Below are 26,592 nucleotides of genomic sequence, written 5' to 3' on the forward strand. Positions count from 1 at the left end.
ATAATAATAATAACAAAAGTAAAATTATATTATTTAAAAAAAAAAGGATATTTCTATATTAGATGATATTGGAAAAAACATCTAATATCTTTTAAAAGCTTATCTATTACTTGATTTTCATTGGCATAGTAGGAATGACCATGGTGGAGGTCTTCATCGGTAGGAAAAATAATAAAACGCTGGGTGGGTGCTATGATGTTACTGATAGTGAACTTTATTTTATTCATAAGGTTAGTTAGTAGAGTTACCAACCGTCCTGTAATAAACAGAATGTCCCGTATTGAGAGAAAATATTAGGCGTTTCTTATTGAGCTGAAAAGGAACGCAGTTTGTCCTGTACTTCAGCTAGAATGGAAAAAGACACAAAGCTGGAGTTATTCTGTCATTACGCTGCACAGCTGCCTCTTCTTCGCTCATTCTCTCCCCTCCCTCTCCTGTTGCTACTTCAATCATGAAACTGATCAATGATCAGCTGATCGGCTTTTCTGTCACAAGTCCCGTCTCTCTTGTTTGTTTATCTCCCACTTTGTGCCAATAAGAAGAAACCAGCGGATGTCGCGCTAAACAACAGCAGCACGTTTAAGCTTGATCAGCTGTTGTTAGAATTTATTTAATATTAATTTCTAGTGTCAGCTGATGCTTGGTGGTGCCACAGCTGTAAAGCTGCTGGTCCTGATATTGGTTTGGATATGTGGTGAGAGGGAAACATGAAGATGAAACCAGGAGATGTCCTTACTGAATCTTCATTGCTGAACAGGTGATGGAGAAACAGGTTTACCTTTTAGGTGACATGAATGAGTTGAAGGGAAGTTATGAACTGTTTCTGAGAGACAAATAACACCAGGATCCTTTTCTACATAGCTTACAGCTGGTAACTGTGCAGGAGCGGGTCTAGCAAAGTTTTGCCAGGGGGCCAGGTAGGGCAGTAACAGGGAAAGGGGGCACAAAGAAATACTTTTCTTTCTTATTCTCATTTAAAATGTCTAGCTTTTAATAGAAAGAAAATGTACTTTATTGATCCCTGTGGAGAAATTCCTCTCTGCATTTAATCCATTCAGTGAAGCAGTGGGCAGCCATTGGGCGCCCAGGGAGCAGTGTGTAGGGATGGTACCTTGCTCAGGGGTACCTCAGGGTAGCTGTTCAGGGGAATCGAACCCCCGACCTTCCGATCATGGGGCCACCTCTACATACACAAGACAGTGTACATCACTGTCACGACAGCTTTTGTTTCATTCAAAGGCTTTATGGCTTTTCCTATAATACCTGGTGGGCCGGTCTCTAGCCGATTTTTTTGTCCCAGTCCAGCCCTGACTTAAATTGATATTTAATCTTTCCATAGCCATACGTCAAATAAGCATTGCGATAATATAGCAACCACTCAACATTGTTATTCTATAACCTGGCTGTGACTGTTTATTAAAATACTCATTTTGTGTAGTTTAAATCAACAGATTTTGTGTTCGTGTGCCTGCCGTTGTGCCGTGCATCCGAGTGACGTCAGACAGGAACCAGTGGAGGGGAGGTTGACAAATCAAGATGGCGACCTACGCTGAAGCAGGAAAGAGGTTTCAGTATAAATAAAACCGAATCGGAGATTAGCTTAAATTGGAGTGGCAGCGATATAAAGCGTCGTTTGGATTTTGAAAGAACAAGACGGAGCAGATACTGGTGAGAGCGGCATGTTCTTTTCTATGAGCTCGGTTTAATGTCAGGGGCGGTGGCAGCACAGGCAGCAGCCTGTCCTGTCCGGCCACATAACAAACAGGCCACTGGCGAAGCTAAGCTTATTAGCATGAATAGTGGTTTACATATTCGCCTAACGTCCGACGGTTATATGGTTCGAGTCGAGGTGGAGACATGCATCCCTTTTGGGATGCGTCAGAAAGGGCATCTAGTGTCTGCCAAATCAAAATATGCGGATCTTTCGTCGTGGCGACCCCGTGTAAATAAGGGAGCCGCCGAAAAAAGGTTTAATGACATTCCACCAAGATAGTTAGCCACTATCTAGTGGTGACTGTCAGCGAGTTAAATAATTTGGCTTTTAGAGTCCTAAAATGTCGAGTAAACTACTGCTATATCCGACGCTGGCTTGTTTAACTATCACCGTCACTGTGAAACTGTTAGTGCGCTGAGCTGGAAGTACCCTAAGAGTGTAGACTGGCTTAGCTTGAAGCTAAGGCTATCATAACTTTAGTGCCACTAGCTTACGAATATATCGTACTTGGGGGAATATTTTATGACACATACGTGTAAAATGGGACTATTGCAATAGTCTGGTTTAACTCATCGCTGTCTGAAAATGTGTTTTCGACTATTATCGCGGTGCTTTCGTTCTCGTTTTAGCTTCGCAGTTAAGTTACTCAAACTTATTTACCTTCATGAGTCAGCCACCGCTGTCTGCGATATTATAAATGACTATAATCGTGTGATTTATAATATCTAATATGTTTTAACTCTAATCGTGGTTTGAAGCAGAAACATTATACCAGAGCCAGAAGGAAATCGTTATAAGATCATTTGTGAAAGTAGATAGAGGACCAATTGACTCGGTGTTTTGTTATATAACGTTATCACCAACTACTACACCCTACCAATTATTGTGGCGCTACTAAGCTAACGTCTTCGTACTTAAGACATCTGATAAAATAGATGCACCCCAATCACGAGATGTCTTGTGATCATGATTGATTTGTCTCAGTTGTTTGGAAGTGACACGGAACTAAAACATGTAAACATCTGTAGACTTGGGTGTTCATTTTCATTTATTCAGGAAGTGCCAGGTAAATTATCCTAGTGTGTCAGTAAACCAGGTGATACAGTGTTTGTGTCCACTTTAGCCTGAGGAAATCTGAAATGCTCTTTCTTTTAAAAACACAGAGCACTTCAAAGTTAATTAAATCGGCTTCAAAATATTTTCTGCTGGAAGCTGGTCTGCACACCAGCTCACAGATCAAAGTTCTCTGTTTCGCAGATTTGAAAACAGTAACGTCTGTGTCCATAATGTCAGGCTTTGTTGCACAGCATTACCAAATAACAGGATTATATAACTTGAAGATACTGGGCAACATAATGCACAAAGGCAAATAAAGCTATTTCCAATCTAAAAGGAATTGCACTACAGTATGAAGGCATGTTATTTCTCTTGTGCTTTAATTAGACATGTCAAATTGGCATTTCTCAAAACAACATACTTTAGTGCAAATATCCCATATTAGACAAAATATTACATATGTTGGCAAACTGGTGGAAGAAAGGCTGTGGAAGTCTACTTTGTGCTGGTTTCATAGTGGCACAACATTTTAAAATATGGTAGCCTATAGCTTATAACCCTTTGCTCTCTTTTATCACTAAATTTAAAAAAAAAATCACGGTACTCTCACTGACCACTAACCAGCATGCTTATTTCTGTTTTCAGACTCTAAATGGCTGCAAGGAAGTCTGGCTCAGATGCATACAACAATGGCAAGGACTTATTTTTAGTACTTTGTTGTCTTACTGTTAGCTCTGTTGGTGCCTTTATCTGCAGTGTGCTTTCTGTAAAGTATACTTACTTTCTCCTTGTTTTTTAATGTGCACAGGACCCATCAGCTATCTTGATGATGTTCCCTTCAAGATAAATGATAAATTCCGTTGTCCAGCCAAAGTGGGTCTGCCTGTTGGTTTCTCTTTGCCAGACTTCGGCTCTGCATTGGCGGACACAAAGGTGGGTTTTTTCCCACAGATGTTAGCTGTGGCATAAATGCAGCTCTGCACATCATTTTTGGTAGTTGAAGATGAGATGCGAGGGAATCATTTGTGTTACTGTTATTCTCAATTTAATACAGTAAATATTTTCTCTTTTACTTTGTGTCCTGTTCACCCCTTAACACCTATCATTCTTCTTTTCCACAGTATGACTTTTCTCTCGAGAAACGTAGTGTGCGCTGGGGGGCAGAACTGGCTGAGGCCAGAGCGGCAGAAGCCAGAGCAGAAGAGGCTGCAGCCAAGCAGGAGGCAGAGAGCAGGAAGCGTTTGGCCAAGGCCCAGGAGGTTGATGGTGGTGGAGGGAAGAAACTCCAGTCTGCTGCAGAGGACCAGGACCTTCCACCACCAGCGCTGAACCCTGTTCTTGCAGGGCTGAGCCATAATGCCATCCTCACTCCGCTGCCTGCTCGAAGCTTTGACCACCGGAACACCCAACCCAGCACTCCTCAGCTACACAGCCTCAATTTAGCTGATTTTGAGCGGGAAGAAGATCCCTTTGACAAGCTGGAACTCAAAACTTTAGACGATAAGGAGGAACTGAGAAACATCCTCCAGAGTCAGCCTCAACCTCAAGCTCAACCTCAGCCACAGCATCCTCCTTCTGTTTCCCCACCAGAGATTTCTCAGCTAGGGCCAACATCACGTGGAAACAGCCCATCCCCACCCAGCATCAACACCAGCCTCTCATCCAAACCAGGCTTTGCCCACAAACCCAACGGGTTGGTTGCCTTGCTAGACATGGACAGAGTTGGGCATCCTGGAAGAGCAGCATTTGACACAGACGATCGCCCTTGTAACATTCGCTCTCTGACTTTCCCCAAGCTCTCTGATTCTGGTGACCCAGAACCACTGAGATACACTCCTCTCCCCACCACCGTTCCTGCTCCCCGACAGAACCTGCCCAATGGCAGCCCACCAACCATGCCCAAGGCCCAGGTTATTGTTGCTCCTGAGCTAGCCAGCCACACCAAGAGTGGTACACCAAAGCCTGTGAGTATAATTCAGTGTATACATTGAACACTTCAGCTGCAACTTCCACTATAATAATGAAACTTGGTTAACCAGGCAAGAGCGTACACAAGTGTTGTGAGCACGCTGCAGAGCTCTACTCTGCAACAGTGAAACTATGCAAGTCTCCTATTTATTTTTATGCAAGGTGAAGTCTATTTTTTCGTTTTTAAAAAAATAAAATAAAATAATAATATGGCTCTATGGGAAATTCTTTTCGCTTTAGGTGTATTAAATAGTCTACCATGCACTTTAGATGTTAACTTATCATGTTACAAAATTTCAATGCTTCTGTGCCATATTAAAAAAAACCTGCAGAATTAAAAATTTAAAAAATGCCCAAACTTTGCTTTGTCTTTGGTCCCAAAACCATACACTGCATGCGGGCTGACTGTGCAAGTAGAAAACATACATTCCCCTTCATGAAGACTCGACATGTTTGATACATAAAAATATTAAAAGCGCATATCAAGGGATGGTTAAAAACAGTTCTTTGAGCTGTATTGATATTCATGCTTTTGCCCCCACCGCCATTAGGCCATTCTAGGGTCAGGATCTGCTGGTCTACCGTGTGGTGGAGCCCTCCTCAGCATGACTCCCAGCGAGCGTCAGTGTGTGGAGACGCTTGTGGGCATGGGCTACTCTTATGAAGGCGTCCTGCGGGCCATGCAAAGACAAGGGCAGAATGTGGAGCAGGTGTGACTCCCTCCTACTCCAACGTGCACAAATTTGGATTCATAACCTATTTGCTGCCTGGTGCTTAGCACTTCGTTTTGTCTATATGTTTTTGTCAGTGTGCACATGTATTAAAATAAATGTTTTGCACTCCACTCACTCTTTTTGTGAAAAGTTAAGGCAATAGATCAGGTTGTGTAGAGCTAGTATGAAATACTTAAAACCAATGATACAATGTTTGTCCATGGTTAGATGATTATGAGTAAATGTGGTATAACTGGTATAAGTGATCTACATTGACCTGGTGAAGTTTGAGTAATGAGGTAGAATTGTGACTCAGTAATGTGAGATGATAGGCTCACAGAGCAGGAATTACAGAGTAAGAACTTTAATATGATGTTATTTCGGTTCACTGTAAAAACTTACAAAACCTATTAGTACCACATTGCTATTAAAGTTGTCTTTTATGTGCGTATTTGAATTAGTTTTTGTTTTACTTCACACATAATAAACATTTACTTATTGTCTGTCCAAGGTACTGGACTATCTATTTGTCCATGGTCGTCTGTGTGAACGTGGCTTTGATGAAAGTGCAGTGGAGGAATGTTTAGAGATGTACCAGTGCTCAGAAGAAAAGGTTTGTACGACCAAATATACATCTCAAAAAGATGAGGAAAAACTGTCAGTGGACCTGAGAGGCTAAAAAGGTTTAAGAATACAATAAGAACAACAACAATGTAATTTCAACATATTTTTCACTCTTCCTAGGCATTGCAGTTTCTTGAGCTGATGTCAAGATTTGGTGAAATGGGATTTGAGCGGGATACCATCAAAGAGGTGCTGCTAGTCCACAACAACGATCAGGACAAGGCTTTGGAGGACCTGATGGCTCGTGCCACGGCTAGCTGAACCTAGCCAGTTGGCTAACCAAAGCTCTACCCAGGGCATGCCTCCCACTACCACCCAACAGCCCCTTTCCTTCCACCCGCCCTATCATACCATGCCCTGTCCTTGCCTTGGCTGTGGAAGGGACTGCTGGGAGACTGTTGTATTTCTCTGTGCTAAACCGCATTGTGTGTCAGCACTTCTTAATGACTGTGCCTAGAGTGGAGGAGGTTAAACTGTAACCATGCTTCTTGAGGGTGTTCCAGGATTTGGTACTGCTAGGATATTCGTGAATAGGAGGAATAACTGAGCTGTGGCAGTTGATGCCATTCTGATTTGCTTCCACTTGGAAGTGTTTATCTGACTGCAGGCAAAAAACAAAACTAAACGCAAAGCCGAATAAGGAGGAGCTGGTTACAAACTCTGGGTGCATCCACGAATGACCAGTTTGAACTTTAGAATCTCTAAAAAAAAAAACCTGCCATCTTCCACTGCTCACAGCAGACCTAGTAGACAGTGGAGGGGATAGGTGGGCTTGTGGACGCTTTCTTCAAACAGAACAGTTTTACATTAACAAATAAAAACAAAAGAGGGGGAAAAAGCACAGACAGAGAACTGACTCGCAAGGAGTGACCTCTGTGCTGGTGTGCCCGCACCTGTTTCTGTTCTACTTTATGCTTTCACTCATTCTTGTTGGTTTTTACAGTTCATTTTGGGCACTTTTCATGTTGGTTTCAAATTCAGTTTCTTTGCTTTCTGTTTTAGGAATTGCATTAATAGATCATTTGTCATCATAAGTATGAACACAAGAGTACTACTGCCCCATTGTGCTCTTTGACCTGCACTGGAAAGCCTGCTTGAAGGAGTAGGAGAGGTGTAAGAAATTGAGAAATATCCCATGATGTATTGGCACTGATGTGTCACATACCGCACGGGCACACACCTTTCATAATTATCAACTTATTTAAAATAGAACACTGACACTTTGATTTAAAAATAAAGAGGTTGATATAATAATGTAAGATATGTTAACTTGCAAAAGTGATGGTTTTAACTTTCACTGGAAAACAGTGGGGGGGGGGCGGGGTTTAAAGAAAGACAGAGAAATGTGAGGGTTGCTTTTGCAGCCACGTCACAGTGCAATAGAGTCATTTCATATTGTTTGACTTTTGACTTGGCACTTTGAGCCTCAAGTGATTTTGGGAGAGGAGAAATGGTCTGCTGGCCTTGCTGGAAATTTTACCGGAAAAGCTTTGATTTTAGAGATTTCTGTCATTCACACACTGTTTTTTTTGTTTGTTTGTTTGCTTTTTGGATTTCATACCACGAACGCAAACAATACTTTTTCTTGGTTCACTGTTTTTCCCTACGAGTAAGATATGTGTTCATTCAGATTTTAGTTTGGTCGACATCTCCATAGTCTTAAACGGAACATTTAAATGAAAAAGTCGAAAACATTTTCCATGATGTCAATTGGGTTGAAATTGTTTAAAAGAATTCCTCTTTTATCTTTTATACACGTGGTAATGGACCTGCTGAGTTCGGTATTAAAAAAGTGTGTCTGGTTTGATGGGGATTGTGAAAGGCATGGTAACAATTAAGGGCTTAATGTAAGCAAAGGGTGACTCAGAGAACTGAAACTTTACTCGGACTAGCTCAAATGAGAGGAGACCACTTCTAACCATCAGTCTGTTTGGTTTGTTTTTTTGGTTTATTTTGCCAATAGGGAAATTATTTTACTAAGATATTAGTGACAAATGTCTGAAAAATACACGGTACCATTCAAACAAAGATGAACACGTTTGCAGTAAATTCCCAAAGTGTTGGGGTGGTTAAAACTTTGCATTATTGGTTTCAGCAAGGCGTTGCGTCATCATCCAGCCTTTTGAAACTGAAATGTCAACAAGTAAGTTTCAGTTTTTTATTTTTAACTTTTAATTGCCTTCCTTTCTATTTACCAAGCTAAAGAAGACATACAAACACACAAGTGGTATTATAGTGTCCGTACTTGACTTTCGCGTAGCTTTGTTAATTATAGGTAAAGCTGGTGTCCACTTGCCTCTTCTCTGACAGCCCCACACCCTGGAGAGATTATAGAAAAAAATCTAATCTGAACTTCCAATTGACCTTTGCTTTCATTCTAACATCGGAGTTGTGCAAGGATGAAGCGCAACTGGTTTCTCATTTAGGCGATCATATTTAAGCATTTATATATTTAAATCTCCATCGATGATCAGTCTCCATCTAATGAACATTGAAATATTTTAATATTATAATAAATGGTGGGTAAGTGTCTTTCCCAAAGTCCTACAATGTGATTCAGAAAATGTTCAGTTTCCTCATTATCATTTGGAAATGATTAAATGTGCACATCCTTTGAGTGGTGAGATGGCTTTTTTTCTTTCTTTTTTTTTTCTTTTTCTCAGGTTAGGAAACATGTCTATATTTATTTTCTCTCTGTTTAGAGGAAGAGACAGAGTAAATACAGAGAATTGGTATTGTCACTAGCAACTGGAAACATCCAACGGGCACACCTGACGCCTAGTCAGCAGAGTATACAACAGCAGAGAGGCCAAACGTATCCTGCCTGCATTTATCAAGGTATAAAAACGGACAAGACTAGAGTTCAATGAGTTAAAGTGCTTATCAGCTTTGTGATTCCATACTTGGGTGCTCATGCCAACAATAAGTCAACTTCGGAAAAATCCAGTAAGCCGCCTGTAATGGTGAATTGTCTGCTTCTATACAGTGCCTTTTAACATTGTACAGCTCCTTTTGGGGCTCTACAAAGGGCTTTACATTCACACACTCACACACATATAGGGTGTTTGTCCACCAACAGGAGCAACTTGGGGGTTGATTTCTTTCCCAGGGATGCATTGGCATTTGAAGGGTAGATGGCCAACTCCAACTGGAGAACAAGCCACCCTACACCACTGTCTCTGTCATAAGAATGTGTAAAATGTTTAGAAATACCATCTGTGAGCAAACAGAATATGTTTCAACAAACTATTAATAGCTATTTCAACCAAATTAAACAGTTATAGATATCAGCTCTATATTATTGAACATATATTGAATATAAATTTAAATCAATGTTAAAATACCCATATTAAAAACAACAACGAAAATACAGTAGTAATCTAGTGTGTCAAACGACAGCTCTGACGTCACACGATCGGGTCAATGGTACCACGCAGTTTAACGTGAACGAGCACGTTTGACGTTCTCGTACGACCTTGTTTTTGTTGATGTTTAATTTCAGTGCGGCTGCGCGCTGCCTTCGCCGTTGCCGCTGACGCGACCTGACAAGGAAAAAGAGCAAGCTACTAGCTCGGCAGTGAATAGTTTACACGGACTGAGTGTAGAGATTTTTGAGAGGCGAGTAAGTACGCTATCTGAGGACGTTCGGGGATAATTTTAGTTTGCGATTTAACGAACCTCACCCGTATGTGATCGCCTTTCCTCTTCGCTGGACGCTGCCTTTGAGGGCCAAGGAACAAAATAGACATCGCCATTATATGATCCAGTGTCCAGCGTCACTTTTACCCTCCATGTGGGTGAGGGAACTGTGTGTGTCAGATTATGGCGAAGAAAACAGTTAGCAGGAAAAGGAAGGCAGGAGAGCCCAAGGACCAACAACAGGTAGGCGGAAACCGGTGCGGGTCCATATTAGCTAGCTAAACTGTTATGTTGGGATGCTAATTAGCAGTGAGTTAGCCAGATTTAGCTGATATAAGATGTTATGACAGATTTTTACTTGCATTATAACATTTAACAGCTTCGCTATATGGAAAAAGCATGCAACAAACAGTAACAATTCTGTATTGTTTCAAATAACATAATATATTTCGATTTGAAAGTACCCGCTTATATTAACATATCGTTAGCCAACGGCAGTCCGTTGTCAATCTGACAGCTAATGTTAGCCACGTTATTTGTGCTATTATTCTCTTTATCAGATTTGGCTGGATACTGCTGGCAGTCCTTTTCTCTAATATTGCCGTCTCTCGTCACCTTCCGATCAAAAATAAAAGCAGATTTGATCTTATAAATAGCTCAGTAGTGTTATCAGGCATAGATAGCTATACAGCTAACGCTAGCTGAAACGTTAACTGTTAAACTGACTAGCCATTTCCCGTATGTACGGACTAACCGTAGATTGGTTGCGTCCACGCCCCGAATTGGACGTTTGTCGACAAATGAAATACCGTATCGAGTAGGCATGCCAAAATAGCCAGTACTGAGTCCAGCACATCAGAAAAAAACGTGTTTGACCTGAACCAGAACGTGTGAGACTGGTCACAGTAATCACGACCTGCTTCTAGTGCACCTCTCAGGCCCATGGAGCCACCGCCATCGGTAGATTTGAGTCAGATTGTCAGAATAGTTTTCCAGCATTGAACAAAACCGGCAAAATGTTCAAACAGTACAAGAAAGAACGACAAAAACAACATGGCACAATGGCTTCCTTTGACATACAAAGTCATAAATACTGAGTGTTTTTCTTCCATTGTTCAAGACCTGTGATCCGGCTTATAATTGGTTTGCTTAGTGTGAGAGAATTATTAATCAACATTTGTAATTGTATTGGATGGAAAATGAGATGATTTATTTTTTTTAAGTAGTCTGATTTGCCACTAGTGTGTACTTAATAGCAGTGAGAATGATGTCCTGGGGACCCTGTGCCTCTATATGTTTACATATTAGCCCATATTCAGGATCTGAAATGCCCCAAAGCAATCGCACACAGTATGAGTCTGATTCTGTTTCTGTTTATTTAACATTTTAAGCGCTGAGGTTGTAAACTGTAAAATGTGGATAGTGCTTTAATCATATGGCCAGAGTTTAGTATTCATTGGCCAAGAAAGCCACTAATTGTTGCAAAAGTTAAATTAATGTATTAATGGACAAACATCACACAAACATGACATGATCAAAACCCTTTTAGAAAAGTGTTTATCATCAGTGATATTACAGTTTGTCATTAGACCCCACAAAAACCCTTTGACTTTGCAACCGTTTTAGACAGCCAGCTCAACTACTCGATGTTCAAATGTAAATGCTCTGATAATTCTCTCAAGTCTCTGTGTACAAGCTGTGTCCACAGTCATGTGGGAGATAGATGGGTATGGCTCAGCATGAATAAGCTGAGACATTGAAATAGGCACGAAGAAGTCTGAAATTCACATACATTCAAATCTCATTTGTTTTGTGTTGGTAATAGTAATCCCTTTGTTTTTATGATTCAATCTCCAAAATTGCACATTCAACATAATAACTAAGACATTTTGTTTTTAATTTTATTTCCCTCTCTTTTCACAGCTGGGTTGGTGTCAGGCGCCACACAAGCGAAGCCGTGTTTCTTGTTCTTCACGTCATGCCCAGCAGTGGTGGTGCAGTCGACGCTCTGTGGTATGTGCTCTGCGGGGGCGGGAGTTCAGACCTCAACAACAGCATGAGTTGAGGCTCCAGAGGAGCCTGCGTGGCTTTGCAGCCGGCAGGCTCCCCGGCATTCTTAAGGAGAGGGAGTTTTCTCTCGGGCGGCTCAACAAAGTGTTTGCCTCACAGTGGCTCAATCATCGGCAGGTGGTGTGTGGGACAAAATGCAACACGGTAAGATGCCCTTTTTATTTGTGATCTATATTAGCTAGTTAGGCTTTTCCATATGTTATAATAATGTTTGCCAGAAATCCCACTTAATCAGTAGGTTTACATGACCTCATTTAATTTCATTATAAAGAGATAAAGATCGATCTTAAATCAGCTAAATCAAGTAAACATTCTTGAGTGAGCTTAGTCAGAATTTTTTCAATTGTCCTCACACATTTTTGGCCAACTAGCTGTATTTTCTTCATGTACTTTCAGCTTTTTGTAGTTGATGTACTGACAGGACAGATCACACGCATTCCCATGCTGAAAGACAGGGAGTGTCGTGATGGAGGCTCTGGGGAGGTGGGTCCAGTGGTGCCTGGTCGCAATTATCACTTAACAGAAATCTCCCATACCCGGTTGGACCAGCAAGGCTGTGGGATCCACGCTATTGAACTCAACCCCTCGAGGACACTGCTTGCCACAGGAGGAGACAATCCTAACAGCCTGGCCATCTATCAACTCCCTACACTAGACCCTGTTTGTGTTGGCGATGTAAGTAGTTTGAACTGTTTGGTTGTTTCCTGACATTTGGTTATTGATAATAGTGATTAATCCACTTTTCCTGCTTTAGAAATGATATCAAACTTTCCATATACCAGACAACATTCATTAAACAGTTCTAGCGATTTTAGGCATTCAAAATTGCTGAGATGCTTTAATTCCACTTATTCAGTAGTATAATGAGTAGTCATTGTAATGACAGTAATGCTGTTTTCCTTTTCCATGTCTGCTCCACTCTGCATGGTACCCTCTCCACACAAATGGAGTGAAGTCACTGTAAAATAAAAGGTTAATTGGAAACACATAATTGCATTAAGCTTCCCTTTTAAATCCAACGTTTTGTAATACCACTCTGCTCATTTGTACTCGTTTCCAAGATTGCAGAGGTGCGATCATGTAGTGTCTTTTGAGATGTCAATAAATCAAGTAGGTCTGGGATTGTGTTGACAGATGGTTTTCTGTGTTGATTGGCAGGCATGTCATAGCAGTCATTAAGCTACAGATGTAGATTCTAAAGAAATGGTGAGGAAAATGGTTAGAACTTTAATGGACATTTTTGTTTTTGGCCATTAAAACTATATAGAGTTAAGTGTTACAATGTCTGAATGAATGAATATAGTCTAATGAAGTGACAAGTCTGTCTGATCATCATATCTTTTTAAAACATGAAGCCAACATAACATGTTACAACTTATGTAAGACCAAAACAATTTACTGATTAAATACTTCATATACAGGCAGTTGTATGTAGAGGAATGTATAGTGAGCTATTTAACAAAATGAAAAATATATCTTGTCACTACACTGATCATTGTCTCTTCGTTGTTATTTGCAGCACAATTATCATGTCTGCTGCACAATTGCTGTTGTCAGTTTGTCATGTTTCCTTTGGCACAGTGACTGATGGTATGCAGTGCCAGGATACTGACAACTAGTAATGTGCTACTTTTTGGGTCCCGTTTTTGCTTTCAGAACTGCTTTATTTCTTTGAGGCACGAGTTCAACTATGTGCTAGAAATATTCCTTACAGATCCTTGCTGTGCATATTGACATGATGTGAATCTGCTGATCCACCACATCCCGAAGGTGCTCTATTGGATTGAGATCTGATGACTGTGGCTCCACAGTCACCAGATCTCAATCCGTTTTAGTACAGTGAACTCATTGTTATGTTTAAGAAACCAGTGTGAGATGATTTGAGCTTTGGGGCATGGCACATTATTCTGCTGGAAGCAGCCATCAGCTGATGGGCACACTGTGGTCATAAAAGGTCAGCAACAATACTCTTATAGGATGTTGCATTTAAACAATGCTTAATTGGTACTAAGGGGCCCAAAGAGTGGCAAAAAAATATTCAACACCACAATAATACGATCACCAGCACCCGAAAGCATTCATACAAGGCTGGATGGTTCATGCTTGTTCTTTACTAGAAAATTCTCATTTTTTGAGACAAGGCAATGTTTTATTTGTTTGTTTCTTCTTCTTCAATTTTCTTTTGTCTAATCAGGTTGAAGCAGTGTGGCGATTTTTCTTTTGTTATTGTTTTTAGATCATTCTCAGTCAACCCCAGAGCTGGTTTTGTGGGAAAATCCCAGTAGATCAACAGTTTCTGAACTACTTGGGCAATCGTGGCTCAAGAGTTGGGAGTTCGCCTTGTAATCGGAAGGTTGCCGGTTCGAGCCCCGGCTTGGACAGTCTCGGTCGTGTCCTTGGGCAAGACACTTCACCTGTTGCCTACTGGTGGTGGTCAGAGGGCCTGGTGGCGCCAGTGTCCGGCAGCCTCGCCTCTGTCAGTGCGCCCCAGGGTGGCTGTGGCTACAATGTAGCTTACCATCACCAGTGTGTGAATGGGTGGATGACTGGATATGTAAAGCGCTTTGGGGTCCTTAGGAACTAGTAAAGCGCTATATAAATACAGGCCATTTACTTTTTTTTTTCTTTCTTTTTTTTTACTCAGCCTAGGCAGCCAACAACCATGCCGTGTTCAAAGTCACTGAAATCGCCTTTCATTTCATACTCTGTTTGATCGTTAGCAGATCGTCTTGACCATGTCTGCATGACTTGATTAGAGGTTGATTAGATATTTGTCTTAACAAGCAGTTAAACAGGTGTAGTGGTGGCCAAGTGAGCGTAGTATACTCACATTACTTTTAGAAGGCACTGTAAAAATGTTGAACTCACTAAATTGTTCACTATACACTGATTAGTAAGTAATTTTAAGTGTGTATTTGAATGCTAACAGCCTGTGCCTGAATATTGTGACATGCTAACTGTGAGCTTTTCACTTCTGACCTTGCAGGTTCCCTAAGGTTCTCTTTCCTTCAGGCACAGAAGAATGAAATGCTGAAATAATGTTTTGCTAATACTGTAGCAGTGTTTATTTGGAAATCCAGCCTCAAACGTACAAGCTTGTATATCTTTGACATTGTAGCTGTTTGTTTTTGTTTTGTTTTTTCAGGATGGTCACAATGACTGGATATTCTCAATAGCATGGATCAGTGACAACATGGCAGTTTCTGGTGAGTTAGCACGATTCACATTGGAGGGAACATGGGTATTAATCAGTTTACTCTGTAGGGGCATACTAGGCTTGTGCGTGTGTGTGTGTGTGTAGGTCAGTAGTATAGGCAATAATAGACCCTGTGCATGAGAAAATGCTAACTTCCTGTTTTAAGACCGGATGTAGGGTTGTACATTTCCAGTAGCTTTATTTTGCAGTCAATTGCTACTGCGAAGGTGGACTCAAAAGTCATGTCTAAAATACAAAAATGGAAAGATTACGTTAAGTTACAAAGAGCAGTGGGTGGGAACGCTCACCATTGCTATGTCATTAAAAAATCAAATGATCAATTTTGATGTTTGAAGAGCGTAGATCGATTGTTTGTTTACATCACTCAACACAAGCAGAACTGCATTACTGCATGCAGAAGACACATCGTCCACACTCAGAAGCACAGTATAGTGACAGTTCTTATGATTTAAACAGGAAATGTCCAGCATTCAAAGTACAGGCGAACAATAGTCAAAGCCAGATGTTTCCCCGTTATGTCGATATCAGTACACACCTACACAGCATGTCAACAAACCGTGAAAAAAAGCCAGAGGATATAAAAAATACATAAATGATTGCAGGTAAGGGTCTCTATATGTTAGTATTTACCAAGGGTATGTTGTGACTTATCTTCACAATTACAGTGGTCCCTCGCTATAACGCGGTTCACCTTTTGCAGCCTCGCTGTTTCGCAGTTTCTTTTAGTGCAATTTTGCACTGTATTTTATTATTTTATTTTTTTTACCATACCGCGCACTGGATTATAAAGTGCATTAAGCTTAAATTAAGCAATGACGCTTAAAGTTAAATTCATTTGTTCTAAAATCTGTCATTATTATTTATAGAAAAACAAATAAACTGTTTGTTTATTTCTCAAAAAAATGTTTGGGACTGAAAACAGGTTTTGATCTTTGGTTTCATTCTATAATGGACTTTTTTTTTTTTTTTTTTTACGAAGGTTTGAACTTTGAGAGTTTAAACAAGAGAGAAAAGTGTGAAACTGTTCATGCCTGTCTGAGAAAAGTGTATAAAGTGTGTGTAGTGATGGATTTTACAGCCTTAAAACATCTAAAATAATTGTAAAAAATAAAGCTGGCTATTTCACCTATCGCTGGTTATTTTTGGAATGTAACACCCGCGATAAACGAGGGAACTCTATATACAAGTACTGAGAAATTTCAATCCCTTCTCTCTTTTGCTCTGAGGCGCAAGGGTAAAATATCGATAAGTCGATGAGCATCATCTACAGATATATTCGGTAAATGCCCAAGACATCTTGAGAAATGTAAATCGCCGCTTGATTCATCCATTTGGTTGACTTTTCTTGGAAAATCTGACCGTAAACAAGACGCGAATATCACACCGGAAACGAAGCGCCCTACAGGAGTTTCCCCACCGGAAGTAGCATATGGTAAGGTGCACATAGTCTATAGGCATGAGCTCTGTTTGTCTTAATCTGTAGGGTCCAGAGATGGCTCCATGGGACTGTGGGAGGTTACAGAAGAAGTAATGAGCCAGGCTGAGAGGAGTCAAAATGAGGAGACAGTGCCCTCCTATGCCCACATCTCCCACCGTGCCCTCAAGGACATCCCCAAGGAGTACACCAACCCATACAACTGTAAAGTCCGTGCTCTGGCCTTCAATAACAACCATAAAGTAAGACTCACCTACACGACTGTTGTGTGCAACAAAGTCTCCTTTTGCTGAATTTGCTCTTTAGGACGACAAAAGATTGGATGCACCAAACTTTTATATATTGTTTATAATGGCTATAATTTTAGCTAACCTAACAATTATCTTTCCTTAAAAGTTAAAAATATTTTTAATGAAACGCCTTTGCTCCAAATTTTTACATGTAGTATAGATTTATCTTGTTCTCTCAGCCTCACATCACCAAACAATTTCTTTTCTTTGTGGACTTTAAGGTTATTTAGGTTAATAAATAAACTTGAATCTGAGGTTTGTCAAATTGCATCTCAAAACAGTATCTAATGGCATCTAAAACGGTGAACAAATTTACCCATCGCTAAGTCAGGGTAGTCATTTATGAAACGAAGACCGACAGCTCTTAGAATTCTGAAGCCTTAGGTCTAGAAAAACTGACACACAGGAGTGTGTCAGTTTTTCTAGACCTAAGCCAATTATGACCTGCCTTTTCCTTTTGCATTTCCTCTTTTTCTTTTTTTTTTCTTTTTTTTTCCAGGAACTGGGTGCTGTTTCCTTGGATGGCTATTTCCACCTCTGGAAAGCTGAGCATAACTTGTGCAAGGTACAGTACATAGATTGACAAATTATAGTTTTATGTATTGGTAATTCTTTTTCCAATAAAGTGCTAGTTATTTTTAATATGCGATCAAAATGATAAATAGTTCTCTCATAATGCTAGGATTTTGTAATTCAGTTTCTTCAGTGTTAACAGTCTGTGTTGGTTTCTCTAGATACTGTCCACCAAGCTGCCTCATTGCAAAGAAAATGTGTGCCTGGCATATGGACAGGACTGGTCAGTGTATGCTGTAGGCTCTCAAGCCCATGTTTCTTTTCTGGATCCACGGCAACCTACACACAGCATCAAGTCAGTTAGTTCAAGAGAGAGAGGAAGTGGTAAGTCACCTGTTGGCTTTTGAAGTGAGCCAGTAATACAATCAAAGATTAGTTGAGCTATCTAAAACGCTGACTGAAGTTATTTATATGTTGCATGTTGTAGAACTAAGTGTGCTTTCAGTCAGGTTAGAAAATGTCATTCTGGCACTGAGAGTGGTAAAGTTGTGATTTAACATATTTTCCATATTGGTGGCAATAAATTTACAGTGGCGTGAGCTTGATTTAGCATTTTATCAGCCTGTTTACTCAAAGTACTTGACAAACTATTTTTCACACATACATATTTCTACAACACTTCATTCTGTGCACTTATGCTACAGTAACACTTGGGGGAAAAAGAGGTTGGAGACCATGTGGAACAAACTCATCTGCAACGGCATAAAGTCTGTTGCTGTCTTGAAAGTGACTGTGGTGCATCAGGATGGAAATAAAATGGAACTAAGTGGAAGTGTGTGATGATCAGGTTGTGTTTCAATAGGCAGAAATCGTCCATCAGCATCTGTTGCTGTCTGCATACACAGAAATTCACTCTACAGTGGCTTGCAAAAGTATTCGGCCCCCTTGAACTTTCCCACATTTTGTCACATTACAGCCACAAACATGAATCAATTTTATTGGAAGTCCACGTGAAAGACCAACACAAAGTGGTGCACACGTGAGAAGTGGAACGAAAATCATACATGATTCCGAACATTTTTTACAAATAAATAACTGCAAAGTGGGGTGTGCGTAATTATTCAGCCCCCTTTGGTCTAAGTGCAGTCAGTTGCCCATAGACATTGCCTGATGAGTGCTAATGACTAAACAGAGTGCACCTGTGTGTAATCTAATGTCAGTACAAATACAGCTGCTCTGTGACGGCCTCAGAGGTTGTCTAAGAGAATATTGGGAGCAACGACAGCATGAAGTCCAAAGAACACACCAGACAGGTCAGGGATAAAGTTATTGAGAAATTTAAAGCAGGCTTAGGCTACAAAAAGATTTCCCAAGCCTTGAACATCCCACGGAGCACTGTTCAAGCGATCATTCAGAAATGGAAGGAGTATGGCACAACTGTAAACCTACCAAGAAAAGGCCGCCCACCTAAACTCACAGACCGAACAAGGAGAGCGCTGATCAGAAATGCAGCCAAGAGGCCCATGGTGACTCTGGACGAGCTGCAGAGATCTACAGCTCAGGTGGAGGAATCTGTCCATAGGACAACTATTAGTCGTGCACTGCACAAAGTTGGCCTTTATGGAAGAGTGGCAAGAAGAAAGCCATTGTTAACAGGAAACCATAAGAAGTCCTGTTTGCAGTTTGCCACAAGCCATGTGGGGGACACAGCAAACATGTGGAAGAAGGTGCTCTGGTCAGATGAGACCAAAATGGAACTTTTTGTCCAAAATGCAAAACGCTATGTGTGGCCGAAAACTAACACTGCACATCAGTCTGAACACACCATCCCCACTGTCATATATGGTGGTGGCAGCATCATGCTCTGGGGGCGCTTCTCTTCAGCAGGGACAGGGAAGCTGGTCAGAGTTGATGGGAAGATGGATGGAGCCAAATACAGGGCAATCTTGGAAGATTGAGACTGGGGCGGAGGTTCACCTTCCAGCAGGACAACGACCCTAAACATAAAGCCAGGGCAACAAGGGAGTAGTTTAAAACAAAACACATCCATGTGTTAGAATGGCCCAGTCAAAGTCCAGATCTAAATCCAATCGAGAATCTGTGGCAAGATCTGAAAACTGCTGTTCACAAACGCTGTCCATCTAATCTGACTGAGCTGGAGCTGTTTTGCACAGAAGAATGGGCAAAGATTTCAGTCTGTAGATGTGCAAAGCTGGTAGAGACAGACCCTAAAAGACTGGCAGCTGTAATTGCAGCAAAAGGTGGTTCTACAAAGTATTGACTCAGGGGGCTGAATAATTACGCACACCCCACTTTGCAGTTATTTATTTGTAAAAAATGTTTGGAATCATGTCTGATTTTCGTTCCACTTCTCACGTGTGCACCACTTTGTGTTGGTCTTTCACGTGGACTTCCAATAAAATTGATTCATGTTTGTGGCTGTAATGTGACAAAATGTGGGAAAGTTCAAGGGGGCCGAATACTTTTGCAAGCCACTGTATCTGCTTGCACTCAGAGGGCAGCCAGAACTTCAGATTTGAAACCGAAATTGATAATTTCCTCCACAAGTAATGACATTTACTGTAATAATGCGCTTTAATCACAACATGACAGTGCTCAGCAGCCTTGCCTTTATATATAAAGGTATCCCGAATACCACCAGTTAGAAACCAGTTGAGGTGAATCCCCTTTTACAAAGAGACGTGTCACAGATGAGTTGCGTTCAGTGATGCAGACTGACTCAGATTGATTGTAGTATGCTGGCAACCTGTCTGGGTTTATAAAATAGACGCAAGGTATTTGCAAACCTTGCAATTGAAAGAGGTGGCCAAAAGGGCAGAGGATGTTCCACACTCAGACTTGTTGGTCAATGCAACTAACACTAGTCTTTGACAGCGAGGGGGAAAAAAACTTTTTACTTTGCATTTTTACTTGCAGCCAATGTAGTTAACCTACCATGCACATCTTTGGACTGTGTGTGTGAGATTGACCTGGTACCACTACCACTGGGGTGTGTTACTGGTTTCTCCTTTAAGTTAGTTTTCAACTGATGGCACAATATAAGTCACCTTCATACTTGCTTAGTATGAAGTTTAAATGATGATTGCCTTCCAATGTGTCAAACATATCCATAACAATTGTATTTTTCACCGTGATATAAAAGTTGTAACATACTCTGTCTGGTTAGAAATGAAAGCAGAGTTCCAGAGGATTCCGACAGTTGGAAAGCTCAAACGGTGGGAGGGTAGATGTTGACTGTGTAGCTTTACATTGGCATGTCTTTCTGTCTGTGCAGGCATCCGTTCAGTGAGTTTCTATGAGCACATCGTGACTGTGGGTACTGGCCAAGGTTCTCTTCTTTTCTATGACATCCGGGCTCAGAGATTCCTGGAGAACCCTTTTAATCCAAACGGAGGGTATCGGAAGTGCCCTGGAGATGGCATCCTCAAGCTCACTACGGGAAAAGGCTGGCTGGTATGCAGTTTTGTTTTTTTGTTTTTTCCAAATCAAGCAGTGAACTGTGGTCAGTCAAACTGTAGTTGGTGTACATGTGCAATGTCTTTGCCCACTTACCCTCTAATATTCCTTTCAGAATCACGATGAGACGTGGAGGAGTTACTTCTCAGACATTCATTCCTTCCCCAATGCAGTGTACACCCACTGCTATGACGACTCTGGCACCAAGCTGTTTGTAGCAGGTGGACCGCTCTGTTCTGGCCTGCACGGCAACTACGCAGGATTGTGGAGCTAGCCTCTTCTTCTCCCCCATCACTTTGTCACTACATCTTCGTCCAGACCTTTACTCATCCAGTCCCTCCATCCCTCTTCAACTTCCAACCTTCTCTGTTTTCGGTGTACCTTTTGTCACCCTGTTTTGCTCACACTTGGACTCAGGAGCATGATATTTTCTTCATTTTATCACGGCTTTCAGTATTATTGTTGTGTATATTTGTCCACCATTCCACCGTTCTTTCTCCTTAAACAATTCCTTTGCACTTCAGCTACTTTTTTTTTTGTTTGTTATTTGTTATTCTTTTGGGGTTTTTTTAATATAAATATATATATATATAAAAATGTACAGACTATTACTAATTTTCAATTGCTGCAAGGTCTGCCACTGAGGACGTCAGAAGAGTTCTGGAAAACATTAAGAATAAAGTTCTCATTGTCTAAAGGATTTACATTCAACCTGCAGGGATTAGGCTGTGGTTTTTTGCTGGTTTGTTTTTGTACATACAGATGGCATTTTACCACTTTCTCTGTGAAAAATGACCATGTCTTTAAACAGACAGCAATAAGGTTGAGAGAGGGTGAAGGGTTGGAGAGACTATTAATATAAATGGACTGAACCTAGAGAACTGTTTGATGTTGGAAAAGCCCACAACAATCACAAAGAACTTCTCCAGTCAGAAGTATAAAAGAAGGATCCAATCAAAGTGGGATTGTGTGTTCATCTTATCCTCACTGAGATGATGTAAAGGAGATATGTTCAAGCTTGCTGAATGCAGTGTTGTTCTGTTAGGAGGGGGGGGAAAGGGCATATTAAATTTTTTTGGACTGTGTGATTAGACCAGCACATCCCTGCTGATATTCTGATTTGCTTTGTATTTATTTTTCCTTTTTTTTTTTTTTTTTAATCCCCCCCCCCCCCCCCCCCCCCCCCCACCCCCCACCTCCAATGTTTCCACTCCCTTTGATCAAAATTGTACAAATCCTAACATGTAATCACTCTTGTGTTACTAGAGAGTTTACTCTAAGATTATAGGTTTTGGTAGCGAGTTAAATATCATCCAGTATGATGATTAATAGACAGAGGAGCCTTTAATGAGTGAACTCAAACCTCGTGATTCTCGGGCTCCTCAAGGAACTGAGAAGAAGCTGTGTAGTAGCTCAGTTTGGTCTTCTCAGCCGTCCAGCTATGAGGATGCAAGGAAAGCTAATGAGAATTTGAGCTATACCCTGGAGTTAAATGCTGCAGGCACATACACTTGTTGTCAGTTGTAAAACTTTTATTTCCTCTTTTTTTTTTTTTTTGTACTGAGGAGCGGGTGAATCTGCTCTTCTTCTTCTTTTGTTTGGTAGAGGCAGAGTAGGCTTGAGTTTAGTTTTTGCCTTCAAGTCTTTCTGTGAAAGACTGCCACAGGCAATCATAGGTTTCCTGTTCTACATGGAACTTTTCTCCAGTTTTCATGATAATGATTGACAAAAAAAAAAATCCTAATTACGACCAATTGAACAAATAACCAACACTTTTGAAGTGTATTTTATATATAAACGTGTATATGTATGTGTAAAATACATAAGGACAATTGCATACATTTTTATGTACGTGTCTGAGAAAGTGTGGATTGATGTGTCTACTTGGTGATGCCCCCCCCCCCTTTTTTTTTTTATTTTAAATATATACACACACCTCATGAATGTTTTTACAAATGGCTGAATTTGAGGATATTGTAACATAAACATTTCGGGAAAACAAGCTATTAAATCTTTAAAATGAATAAATAATTAAAAAAAATAGGATGTATATTGATGTAATGTGCTTTTGTGTTTTGGGGGGGTTGTACTTGACATAAGTACCTAGAGGATTTCCTCTTGACGTAAAGGGTGCAGAAAGGTCACTTACTGCAGCAAAAAAAGTTAAAGATAAAAACGATCAGAACTCATGAGATTTAGTGACAATATTTAGTAACTTGTTTGTGCCAGCACAAAATGCAAAAAGGATAACTTGTGATAGAAACTGAAATTTAAAACCTGAATTCTCAATGAACTCCTCGTGAGTTTTGGGGAGAAGAACCAACAGGACCAAGCAGTTATAGAGGATATGCAAGTAATGATTAATGAAGCACTGCACCTACAGACATAGGAACAACAGGAAGAAATGCAAAGAGATGCAAATATCCAAGATTTTAAGAAGAAAAATACAGATTTGCAAGTATTTTACAAAGAAGGACAAAAACAAAACAACAACATTGAAATCAAGAAACAGAAAGAACACCTGAAGGATCCAAGGACTGCATAACAAAGTACAAGAGGGAAACACTGAAATGCAGGAGGAGAAGCGAGGATGGGCATAAACACTTAAAGATGCTCAGTGTACACATGGAGAGGAGGAAGCAGGAGTTATAAGCCATCTGTAAAAAAGTACATCAGAGATATGAAGACATGCACAAAGCAACGAAAGTAAGAGCAATATTTAAAAAAGAAGAAAGAGCGTTAAGATAAAAAATGTTGAAGCACAGACAAAAGATCCACAAGAACTGTGCTTGAAAATGATAAGCAGCACTTTGCTGCTTCTTCAGCTCAGTCTGGACAAGAGTAGCCTCCTCTCCCTCCACCCTCTCTCTCCATTTACCCTTTCTCTTCTTCTCCTTCCTCCCATCCTCCTCCATCCTTTATTAACCCTTTCCCCTCTCTTCTTCATCCTGTCTCCCTTTGTTTTCTTTGAAAAACGTTTTCCCTTCCCACTCTTGCCTATTGCTTATTCATAGGGGATTGTTGTTTTTCCCCTCTACTTTTTATTCCTTTCTTCACCCTCTTTTGCCCTTCTACCCTTTCATTACACTTTTATGTTGTTCTTTTAATTTCCTCTATAACCCCCAACATGTTTCTACGTCCTTGTGAACAAAGGGTGGGGAGATCACTAAACACAGTTAATCATATTTCTACATATCTCTGCCTCTCTGCATAATGTGTTAAGTGTATAAGAAAGTTCAGTCATATGATGTATTTGCTTAAAGCTATGTCAACCAGTCATGCTGATCATGTTGATAGCAATAAGCAAGAAAAGCCGAACAAGTTAAACTGAGCTTTACTGAACGTGACTCCCTGTGTTAAGATGATACAGATAGATAAGGGTGCTAGTGGTTTCATTCAAGAATAAATCACCTTTATTAGAAAATAAAAATTCAAGAAAAGACTCACTTTAATCATTTACCTTGATTTTATTATGAAATACATGCATTAGTGTTTACTCATCCTATTTCTGTGGCATGATAAATGGCAAATGAAGAAAGTACAAGAACAGGAAAGTGTATGCAGAAGAGCCTCTGTGATTGAAATAATGTCACACCTAGAAAACGATGGGGGACTGCATCAAAGAACCACACCAGGTGGCACTCTTGTCAGCTGTTAGAGACTTGTTTGCTTGTGATAGTGTTAAAGGACATTATCTAGGTTGCAGTTGGTGGTTAAGTAAAAACATGTAGTAAAGCAGGCAGAGATGATGAAGGATGATGCAAATGGATGTTTTCCATTCCAGACTGGATTGTTGTGCAGATTTCACTATAATATTCAAAAGAAGCCTCAAGTATGGCTGGCTTGTTCTTATTCCTGTAACTTGACTCTTAACCCTGGAAGTATTGGCAAAGCTTTATAGAATCCTCATACATGAGCGCTGGCTTTTCAGTTTTTCCAGCATTCAACAGTTTTCATTTTCACAGTTTTATACTCCAGCAGACTCCAGCCAAGCCAAAACAGTTATTTTTCACCACTGAAGAAGCAGCAGCAAACGCTCTATGGTCCTGGTAGGTATGGCAATGGTTTGCCATTGTTATCATGATTGTGCATCTATGGTTAATTCCATCAAGACAGTAAAGCTAAATTAAAAACAAAGTTAAAAGGAGCCACTAATGGTTGTTCATTTGTTGGCTATGATTGTGAAATAAAGGCTCCTATATATATTTGACATTTATTCCAGTTATTCACTGTACATTAAGTTTTACTTCAAGTTTTAGCATCTTTCTTACCTTTACTCCAGAGTCACTTAGCCAAGTCAGGCATTGTAGCTTTAAGGAAAACCGTCACTAGAACCCTGCAAAGGACTGGACTACGAGGTTGCAGACCAAGAAAAACTCCACTTCTGCAGGTGAGACACCTTCAAACCAGACTCAAGTATGCTAAGGTCAATCTAGAGAAAGATTATGCATAGTATAAAGTGTGTCCTTTGGCCAAAGAAATGCTGCTGATGTTTAGAGAAAGAAGGGCAAGCAACCCAAAGAACACCGTCCCCACAGTGAAACACAATGGTGGGAGTATTATGGTGTGGAGATGCTTTAGTCAGTCTGGAACTAGGAATCTCGTCAAGAAAGAAGGAATATGTGTGATGAACTGAAGACCAAGGTCCATGCCAGAAGACTGTCAAATCAGGAGGAACTTGAGAGAGTCACCAATGAAGAATGGACATGTTCATATGGGGGGGATTATTTACCCTCAGATCCTGAGCCCCCTGTTACTGTGCGTAAATACACAATGCTCTTGTTTTTCTACAGGCTGTGTGAGGCTGATGGAACTTATGAAGTCAATTTTGCATATTTTAAGAGTGATGCATTAATCCAACACACTAACACAGTCAAACTTTGCCATATTTGCTATATTTTGACGGTATTTATGGGTGTGACAGAGAGAAGTAAAAAAAAAAAAAAGCAGACAACAACAACAAAGTACATGTAAATTGCTCTTTGTGCGCACTCCTGAGACATGCATACACGTTTGAATTCTGAATTAAAGTAGGCGAGAACTAAAGTAAACAGGCTAAAGTAACCTACGGGTATTATTAATGAAGGGCAGAAAGGGAGACAGCTGTAAACACTCAGCGTTTGGATTAGGTGAAGTGTTACAGGACAGAGCAAAGGTTTAGCACTGTGTTCACAGCTATCAACCTGTCACAATTACGCACTCTGATAACATTTCCCCCTCTCATTAAAAAGAAATGAACTCTCAAGCTTTGACGAATATCACAAACAAAGTAACATCTGCTTCTTTCAGCGTTAAATTGAGTGTTAGGCAGTGTGCAGCAAACCAGTAAATAAGGGTTGTGTGAGTCATTTAAATATTTTCCTCTCAAATTTCTGTGCCGTTAAAGGGAAACTCTTACAATTACACATACAATAAGGCCAACCACCAAAATACCTGCTGTGCCAGTAATAGTTATTTTTACAGTTCATGTGTATTTGTAAGATTTGCACTGTTTAAGATTTTCAGTCAAAAATCGTTCCATATTGAACATAAGTGAAGTCATACAGCTCAGTACAAAACACCACACTCGTGTAGTTTGCTTTCTTCTTCTAATATTCAGCAGTGAAATGTCTGTCAAAATGCTGTAATTAATGGAGCTCAAAAAGATCTACAGTATGTCTAGATTGATGTCTGAATCTAACTTTAAAAGACAGCATTGCAAAGAGGAACAGTTTGCGTACATGGCACAGTGCGTAAATGCGCATATGGATGAATTCTGCCTCCACATTAGCTGAAAAATGAGAGATGACGTTAACTCTGTGAAAAATGGCAAATTGAAAATTCTCCAGATAATAAGTGAGGGAGAGAAATCAAAATCAAAGAAACACAGGCAAGAG

The 26,592-nt window shown here is 40.4% G+C and overlaps 2 protein-coding genes across 2 annotated transcripts; both read left to right on the forward strand.

The window, feature by feature from the left end:
* The first annotated feature begins 1,487 nt into the window (after positions 1–1,487).
* Positions 1,488–8,692, forward strand: ubap1 (ubiquitin associated protein 1). Its single transcript, XM_080892574.1, has 7 exons — positions 1,488–1,668; positions 3,416–3,462; positions 3,579–3,703; positions 3,892–4,734; positions 5,290–5,448; positions 5,963–6,064; positions 6,196–8,692. The coding sequence occupies exons 2-7, from the start codon at positions 3,423–3,425 to the stop codon at positions 6,334–6,336; spliced, it is 1,410 nt and encodes a 469-aa protein (XP_080748700.1). The 5' UTR covers positions 1,488–1,668; positions 3,416–3,422; the 3' UTR covers positions 6,337–8,692.
* An 865-nt stretch (positions 8,693–9,557) lies between these two features.
* On the forward strand, positions 9,558–22,756 carry dcaf12 (DDB1 and CUL4 associated factor 12). The gene is made up of 9 exons (XM_080892420.1): positions 9,558–9,957; positions 11,638–11,928; positions 12,181–12,459; positions 14,930–14,990; positions 16,485–16,678; positions 17,226–17,291; positions 17,461–17,623; positions 20,535–20,713; positions 20,832–22,756. Exons 1-9 carry the CDS (start codon positions 9,898–9,900, stop codon positions 20,988–20,990), a joined length of 1,452 nt encoding a protein of 483 aa, XP_080748546.1. The 5' UTR covers positions 9,558–9,897; the 3' UTR covers positions 20,991–22,756.
* The last annotated feature ends 3,836 nt before the right edge of the window (positions 22,757–26,592 follow it).

This window comes from Rhamphochromis sp. 'chilingali' (assembly GCF_963969265.1).
Source record: "Rhamphochromis sp. 'chilingali' genome assembly, chromosome: 9".
Lineage (NCBI taxonomy): Eukaryota > Metazoa > Chordata > Actinopteri > Cichliformes > Cichlidae > Rhamphochromis > Rhamphochromis sp. 'chilingali'.